The 8962-nt window shown below is 35.8% G+C and overlaps 2 protein-coding genes across 2 annotated transcripts; one reads left to right on the forward strand and one right to left on the reverse strand.

Moving 5' to 3' along the window:
• Positions 1 to 3284: 3284 nt before the first annotated feature.
• LOC106331521 (acyl-protein thioesterase 2-like) lies at positions 3285 to 5988 on the reverse strand. The gene is made up of 9 exons (XM_013769900.1): positions 5715 to 5988; positions 5417 to 5528; positions 4761 to 4797; positions 4596 to 4665; positions 4373 to 4477; positions 4138 to 4288; positions 3961 to 4043; positions 3722 to 3815; positions 3285 to 3625 (listed from the first exon to the last, which is right to left on the reverse strand). The coding sequence occupies exons 1-9, from the start codon at positions 5743 to 5745 to the stop codon at positions 3541 to 3543; spliced, it is 768 nt and encodes a 255-aa protein (XP_013625354.1). The 5' UTR covers positions 5746 to 5988; the 3' UTR covers positions 3285 to 3540.
• Positions 5989 to 6936: 948 nt separating this feature from the next.
• LOC106331522 (glutathione S-transferase T2-like) lies at positions 6937 to 8360 on the forward strand. The gene is made up of 3 exons (XM_013769901.1): positions 6937 to 7139; positions 7485 to 7969; positions 8065 to 8360. Exons 1-2 carry the CDS (start codon positions 7046 to 7048, stop codon positions 7946 to 7948), a joined length of 558 nt encoding a protein of 185 aa, XP_013625355.1. The 5' UTR covers positions 6937 to 7045; the 3' UTR covers positions 7949 to 7969; positions 8065 to 8360.
• Positions 8361 to 8962: the final 602 nt, after the last annotated feature.

An 8962-nucleotide genomic window follows, 5' to 3' on the forward strand; every position in this document is an offset into this window, starting at 1 on the left:
ACCACCCCTGTCGGTACGGAATGTTTTGATTGAGACTGCAGCTTCTTGTTCAACAGATGCCTTAAACTTCTTAATTTTGCAAAGGCTTCACTCTTCTCCTTCATAAGAATCGTCCACATGTAACGAGAGTAGTCATCAATCAATACAAACACGTATCTGTTTCTCCCAATCGTCGGTGGTGTAATTGGACCACATAGGTCACCATGTATGAGTTCGAGTTTCTTCGACGCTCGGTATGTAGTTGCAGCAGGAAAGGACCGTCTTGGTTGCTTGCCAAGTAGACAGGATAAGCAGGTTTTCTTCATCACCATAATCTTCGGTATTCCTGTAACTAACTCTTTATCAACCATTTGACGCATGTTCTCAAAATTAATGGGTCCAAGTCTCGCGTGCCACTTGCTCGAGACATCAGACGTAATAATCTGTAAGCATGAAGGACTCTCAGCATCAAGTGCAACTTTACACAGACGATTTCTTCCTCTACTGGAGTGTATTAGTAGCTTGCTGTCTCGATCGTACAGCTCTAAGACATCCTCCTTCATCCGTATCTCACATCCTGTCTCAGTAGCCTGTCCTAGACTTATGATATTGCTCCTCAGCGCTGGTATAAAGTATACATTTGACATCGTCTTCCTTTCTCCATTCTTGAGAACAAAGCTAATAGAGCCTTTCCCTTTTATGTCAATGCGACTGTCATCACCAAACTTAACTTTTCATGTTATAGTCTCATCAAGTGTGGTAAAGTATGATCGATTTCCCGTCATGTGGTTGCTAGCCCCATTGTCCAAGTACCACACGTTGTTGTTTAAGTTTTCCCTAAAAACTTCAGGTTTCACCCTTTCCTCGTTGAGAAACACTACTTCATTCAACATCAACTCGTCAGCCAGAGCAGTATCTTCTTCTTTAGTATCTTGTGCTATTTGTAGTTTGAGCAAACGGTCGGGACAGTCACTTGCGTAGTGTCCCAATTTGTCGCACCGATAACATGTAATGTTTGCTGTGTCTCGAACTTGATAGACGTACCGTCCACAACCTCTTCCTCCTCTGTTATTGAACCTTCCTCCACAACCACGGCCTCTGCCGTCGGTACTGTTTCCTCGATTTTCTCCATTGGAGCTACGACCGTACTGCTGATCTGAACTTGAATACATTATTTTGCTCTGTTCTTCCAAAGTCTCTTCTTCTGCATTAATGCATTCCTCATACGCCTTAAGTCATCCAATTATGTACTCAAAACCAGTTGTTTTAAGATCTAATACTTGCTCCAAATCCGCGACTATGTGTATATACTACTTGTGTGGAAGACTCTTTAAAAACTTCTTAACGAGCTTTGGTTCCTCAATCTCTTCTCCAAGTGCAGCAGATTTCGAAGAGATTTCAGAAATCCTGCCTGTAAACTCGTCAATAGTTTCATTATCCCTCATCTTCAGCCGGTCGAACTCCGCCATAAGCGTTTGTAGTCGAGTCTCCTTTACTCTGTCAGCACCCATGTGTCTAGTTTTAACAGCATCCCAAACCTTCTTCGCAGTATCCAGCTCCCCGACTTGTAAAACTAGAGTTTCAGGTATTGATTGTACTAACAAGGCCATGGCCATGTTATTTTTCTCGTCGTCTGCATTTTTTCTCTCAATGATATCCCAAACTTTGTGTAATTTTAACAGAATCTTCATCTTGATTGCTCATACTGTATAGTTAGTAGCATTCAGCACCAGACACTTTATTGATGACGATCCTGTCTCCTTCGGCTTCGATGTAGAAACCGTAAGATCCCCCATGGTTTCAACTTAGCTCTGATACCAAATATTGAAACCAAAGAGATCAACAACTGGTTGTGTATGCAACTGAACTATAAGAATAACTCTCTTATTTATCTCAAGGAAAACTAACTCAAACAACCTTGAGCTCGTTCAATCTCACACACTTGATCCGATCATAACTCGATGGATCTATTATATAGATAACAAGTAAACCTAATCCTAACTAACTTATGTTATAGATAACTCCTAAAACATATTTATTTTTATCTCAAATCTCAACTAGATTAGGATTACTTGTATCGCAAGTCTTCATGCTTCTTCATTTATCTTCGAGCTTATTCCAACAAATGCCATATGTCTATTCGTACATTCATCAATAATAATGAAAAAAAAAAAAAGAAGAAGAAGAATAGACCTGTTGGATGACATTAGAGGCCTGAGAAATTAGGGACGGATTGTTCTGATCATGTTCCAAGTGTGACTGCAACTGAGTGTGATGATCAGCATTCTTATTCATTGAGTGTGATACTTTGTCCAAGTACTCTTCCTTCTTCAGCTGTAATTTAAAATGAATTATATTCACTTAAAACCTGATACAGAAACTAGAATTGACCGATTGGACAAATTTAAAATAATATTGATAATATAAAATGTATGTTGAGGTGGTGCACAAACAAAAACGATGTTGAGGTCTGTTCCAAAGCATATGCAAATAAAACCACAGTCTGGGGTTTTAAATATATTTGGTCATAGTTTTGAAGATTTCTTAAAAAGTTTTTTTTTGGTAAGTTAACAGAAATAATACCGAAAATGCATAATACGACCACTGTGATCTTGATATCTTATTACTTTTCCATTTTTGATGAACAGCCGACAAGATTCTAGAGTCTGTGTGGGAATACACAATATTCTTCGAAAAATGTCTTTTTGTGTTGTATGTACCTGGACTTGACCGGTGGCTTCTCCGGCCTTGTAGCTTAATTCTTGGCTCGACGACATCTTCTTTTTGGATCTGTAAATATCTTTAGTAGTTAAGATTGTAATTTTGTAGAATACTTTAACTGATTGATATGCACTAAAGTGATATTTATACAACTCAAAATTACTATTATAGTAAAATCCTGAATCTATGCATTTCTCTGACACGTAGAAAACAAGTTGACGATTGATATGGCTACAAATTTTGTGAATATGAGTAGTTTTAGGACGTAGTACCCTAACGCTGCTTGGTCAAAGATGTCTGGCAATAGGAAGATCTTAATTCTTTTTTCATTGACATTTTTTATCAGAGAGGCGCATTTTAATGTATCGATCATATCCAATACACAAATCTTTTTTCCGGTCGTCGCTTTAAGCAAAGAAACAACGCATGTTGCATAACAAAGGTTAATAAATGAATTCCGTGTACGTGAGTCGCCACGTATCTACGGATTATCCGTAGCTCATTTTTACCACGACATGGCAGATTTACATAGGTCGTCATCAAAACAAGATACCTATCAATATTCAACAATGGCACATCTCTCGAGTTTCGAACTTCGTCGCTTATTACATAACGCATTAAGTAATAAATCAATATTCATGAATGTGATTCCCATCATGACGTGGTAGATTTACATAGGTCGTCATCAAAACAAGAAATTGACCAACTAAGCCAATATCCAATACAAAAGTAGGCTTACAAATTAAAATTTTATTTTCAACGTGTGTCAATTGCAACCCCATTCTTCTATGTAGGTCCGCCTCTGCCATATATAGCTAGATGCACCACAGTCTGTATTGTTTAGCGTGAGCCCTCGAGCCCCAGCCTCGATGTGAGCCAATGAACGACCTCATCCATTTCTTTAGGAACAGTATAGTGACCAAGTCTGCACATTGGCATATACCCAAAACTCTAAGTATGTTCAAACAAATGGTAACATCAAATTTATTTTGCAACTCTAAATTATGTGAAGTTTAATCACCCTTGGTATGGCTTAAACACGGTTTGCCGAAATCCAGCCATGCCAAGAGACTGCGCAGATTTCTCTCCAAACCTATAAGGAACCACATCATCGGCTAGGATAGAAAACAATCAGTAAAGATCAGTTTTGAATGGTCATTAATCAAATCAAAATATTTATATATATAGATATATTATATTATATATATATATATAGAGAGAGAGAGAGAGAGAGATTACGAAAAGACTTTTAACACATACCCATTCCATGTGTAAGTATGATTGGTAACGATGAAGCACGCCTTGCAGCTTCATACGAACATTCTATTTTGTTCCTTATGCTCCTACAAAGTTAAGTTTGGGCGTCTATCAGTATGTGAAAAAGAACTATGTAGCATTAAGAATTTAAGATAAAAGAAGTAGGTTGAAGAATATTACTTCCAACCGGGAAGCCAGCCGCTGAGTCCTACAACAGCTCGTAGGTTTATAGGGTAACTGTGGCCAGTGCCATAACGTCCAAGAGCATAGCAAGTGGCAGAGTAGAGAGATATTGCTGCTCCCATGCTAAAACCTCCTATCCCCACTTTAACTATGAAAAATAACAATTTAAAGATTAGCTTGAAACCAATGTAATGCATATTATTATCTAAAATTAGGTACGTCTCTTGCTTACCATCAGCCGGTTCAGAGCACAAAAGGTTAGCAATATGTGAAGCTGATGCATCTAAACCTTCCATATCATCATGACCGTCTTCAGAAATTTCTCCAACATCAAACCCTGATTAATATACAGCTATTTATTCATTTTCCAGTTCTTGTATGGCTTTTAGAGACCTAAGAATGTTTAGTGAAGATTCCAAGCGAAATAAGTCTAGAAGAAAGCCAATAAATATTACATGCAGTGCAGGTAAATCCACCAAGACTTGAAACAGGACGCGTAGGAGCAGTCGGGCAAATCCATTTTATCTGTGAATGACGTAAAACTCCTTTCAGAAACTTCAGTGCAAAATGACCTCAAAGTGATTTTGGTATTCATCACATATATGTTAACGGATTCTTACATTTGGAAGATGCAAGCTTTCCATGAGCTGAGAAGAGCTGTAGACAAAACAGAGACATGGTGAAAAACGCTTGGCTTTTCAATGAATTTTTGCTTAGATTAATACAAAAATTATGGAATGTTATTTTTTCATATGAAACGAGCAAATTGTCTTGTTATTATTTTGCCAGCAAGAGAATATAGAAACGTGCAGTATGGTATAAACAATCTATATCTATTACAAACGTGAAATAAGTTAGCTAGTGGTCCACCCAGAGACGTCAAATAAGGTATATAGAACCTATATTTATTATAAACTTCAGTGAACATATAAACTTAATATTCCTCCAATTAGATAAGATATTTGAGAAGGAAAGTACAATGAAAAATCTATTAGTTCTTTGCGGCGCCACAACATTTATTTACAAATAAATTTTCGTGAAGAAAAAATAGTTAAAAAGAAGAAGAAGCACATATAAACTGGTATTAGAGAACATGCCAAAATTAAACTTCAGAAGAAAAAAAAAATTCCATTTAAATACACCCAAAAGCTGAAGCTTTTTCCAAGACACATTAATACTTAAGACAACAAGGAAAAGCTTCAAGCATGAGTTTAAGTCTTTTCTTTTTGGTTAAAAAGTTTAAGCCTTAAGAAGTTGATCATGTGAAGAGTGATACCTAGAGCCATTGTCTCCAAGACCATGAAGCCATACTAGAGTGGCTTGATGCTTTCCTTTAGGCCTCACAACATAAGTCCTTCCAAATTCATATCCCCTTGCATTTCTACTACCTTTAAAGATTTTACCAAATACAGAGTCACTATCCAATTTCAAGCAGATATTTTATTTCTTTATATAATCAAACTAATCTCAAGTCTATGAAAATTATCTTAGAGAGAAACTTGATCGCAACAAGCATCACTAAAGAGTTTCAAGAAAACATATAACATGAACAATCAAAAAGGGAGAAAACAAACCAGAACCCATGCTTTGATGAGAATAACTCATCGTTTTGAACGGTATCGAAGCACACTAAAGTTTTGTAATTTTTGTTTTCTTCAAGTTTCAAAATACAAACGACAACTGATGATAAATATATGAGAAGGCAATGTGTATTTATAACCAAATTAAAGGGATGATGTCGAAATGTTGAATAAAAGAAAAGAGGTGAATCTGAATCATTAACTATTGGATGCTCAGTGTGTACAACAGCTAGCCAAAACTACTAGAAAGGGAACAGAAGGAAAAAAATAGAAGATGCGTTTGTGAAAAAATGAGGGTATAAAAAAAAGATTTACATGTTGTCCAAACAAAGAAGATGTACCTAAATAAATAAATATTTTGGGAAACATAAGGAATAATAAAACAGAGCCAGAGCAGAGAGCAAGCGGTAACAACTCATGAGAGAGAGAGAGAGAGAGAAAGAATCAATGCCTTGTGGGCAATGGTGGAGAGGAAAATAATTTTTTTTCCTAGAAGAATATTAGTTCTATAACTTGAAACATTAAGGCATTGTCCAAAAATGAAAAAGAAGACAAATCTTATTCTTTAATCATTATCTGTGAAAAAATGAGATGATTAATGGATAGTTGGGTACCCTTTAACTTGAAAGCTTCTGAGAAAATCCAGCAAAAAAAGTTTAGTTTGGAGATCTTGATTGCAATTATGGATTTTATCCAGAGTACTTGAATATCTATTAAAGATTCCGATCAATTGCAATGATGACAGTAATGAAAAAGGCATAAGACCAACCTGGATTTTCAGGTGGGGTGACGAAGTTCTTGATAAAAAGACACAAATCTTTTTCATCAATTTCAACGCATTGTTCGTTGATGTGTTCTGTTTGCCATTGAAAATGGCTATTGCCCAGTGCCCACCAATAGCATAAAAATTTTTTTGGAACGAATGCATTATTACTTCTTTTTAAATGTAGAGATTTTATCATGGAATTGAGTTTTTTTTTTAAATATTAAATTTATCTATTGATTAAAGGATTTGAACTTTAATTCAACCAATCCCTACATTAGCAATAACACTTTTCGTCATATATCACGATTAAGAATAAAAAATTTCTCCTATCACCTATAAGACTATCCGCAACCGCGGTTTATATAGAATCCTTAGTAGCTAATCCTTAGCTTTTAGTAATATAATAATAGTATTAACGGCAAATAAGCTAAGGGTGCGTCGAGTGAAGGGTTTCGCGACGACGTCTCATTTACTCTCAACACGCGAAAAAAAAATTCAGAAGAGGCGACAAGGCGATTTTGCTCTCGAAAGGTGAAGAACATTAATCGAAGGATTCTCGATGGTAAAGAGGATAATCGAAGGGTTCTCGACGCAATCGAAGGGTTCTCGACGCAATCGAAGGGTCCTCGTGTTGATTTATGGATTTACGCTAGGTTTCATGTTGTTTTCCTCGCAAATTAGGGTTAGGATTTGGGTTTTCAATCGATTTATAGAATTTTTCGAGAGAAGTTAGGGTTTGAAAACGGTTTGTGTTTGAATCGATTTGGGGATTATTTTCTTTCTAATCAAGGTTTCAAAACGATAAGGGTTTCAATCGATTGGGGGATATTTTCGTTTGTAGTAAGGGTCTGAAAACGATTAGGCTTTCAATCGAATCGGGTTATAGAGTGGAGTAATCTTCTTCTCTTATGTTCTCTGAGTCTGTTGAGCTTATACAAATGTTGTCCAAATGTGCTTTGATTCTGTTATTTGTATTAACTACTGTGTTGCTCTGCTAGTCTGCAAGTTTGTTGGGAGCTTTGAAGCGGCCCTGAGGGAGCAGAGAAGTGGGCAAAATGATGATGATGTGATGAAAGCTGCCCTCGATATCTTCTACAATGACTACTCCATCAAGTTCACCCTTGAACATGCGTGGAGGGAGCTGAGGCATGACAAGAAATGGTGCTCCACCTTTCTCGCTAAGGACAATGTGAAGGACAAGCGCAAACAAGCGTTGGAGGTTGATGGAGAAGAGGCAGTGGGAGCTGGAGAGGCTAGACCTATTGGTGTCAAGGCTGCTAAAGCTTCTATTAAGAGGAAGAAAAGTGGTAGAGAAGAGGAGTTGGAGAAGATTCACGGCATTATGGAAATGAAAGACAAGATATCTAAACGCAAAGTGCTTGAGCGTTTACTTGCCAAAACTGATCCACTATCTGAGATGGAAACATCTTTAAAACTGAAACTTATGTCTGAGATGTTATGATGTTTAGTAGACTAGTTTAAGGTAGTAATGTTGTTTTGAGTAGTTAGTTTAATGTTGTTTTAAGGTAGTAAACTGAGACTTTTGCTAACTCTTATATTTTTTTTTTGTTGTTGCAGGTAGTACAAGGTCTGTCTTTTCAATCACGGATGTGAACGAAGTCACAGGTTAGAGTGATTTGTTTTTTTCTTAGTCACGGAGTGATGTGTTGTTTTCCCAGTCACCGGTGTGAAGGAAGTCACGGAGTGTTATGTTTCACTTCTATAAGTGAAGCTGTTTTGTTGTTTTACCTATGTATCTTCTTTCCTTTGTTTCCTTAGCTTTCTTTCTCGTATGAACATGTAATCTCTTTCCTTAGTTATCGTTTGGTACTTGTAATGTCGGCCTTGATCTCTAAACAACTTGCTTCTCTTTCAATCAAAATTACTCTTATCTTTTAACTTTTGGTACTTGTAATCGAGGGTTGACAACACAATTCATCTCCTTAAACTGCTTGGTTCAGTCAATATAGCACAAGTACAGACATCCCTCCGAGCATTAATGAAATGCGTGCCATTTGGGTTCAGGTTCGCGAGACGGAAACACATCACCAATTGAAGAATGATTTAATTAAAAATATTTGGAACAAATTTGGTGATGAAAATTAATAATTATTATATTTTTATATATTAAATCATGTAATAAATAAATATTTAAATTTAACATGTTTTAAGTTTTTTCTTCTTCTTAATGATAGTTACTCATGCAAAAATAAATATCTTATTTTTACATGTTTTTTTTTTCTTAATGAAAGTTAATCATCCAAAAATAAATATTTAAATTTGACATGTTTTAATTTTTGTTTCTTAATGATAGTTAATCATGCAAAAATATATATTTTAATTTCACATGTTTTAAAATTTATTAAATCTTTATTTTTAAGGATTCCAAATTGGATAACACCTATGGACATACTAATTTAATTAGAATCTTTAACTATTTAAAAAAAAATACTATAATATTCCTAAAGATTCCAAT

This window comes from Brassica oleracea, chromosome C3 (genome assembly GCF_000695525.1).
Source record: "Brassica oleracea var. oleracea cultivar TO1000 chromosome C3, BOL, whole genome shotgun sequence".
Taxonomy (NCBI): domain Eukaryota; kingdom Viridiplantae; phylum Streptophyta; class Magnoliopsida; order Brassicales; family Brassicaceae; genus Brassica; species Brassica oleracea.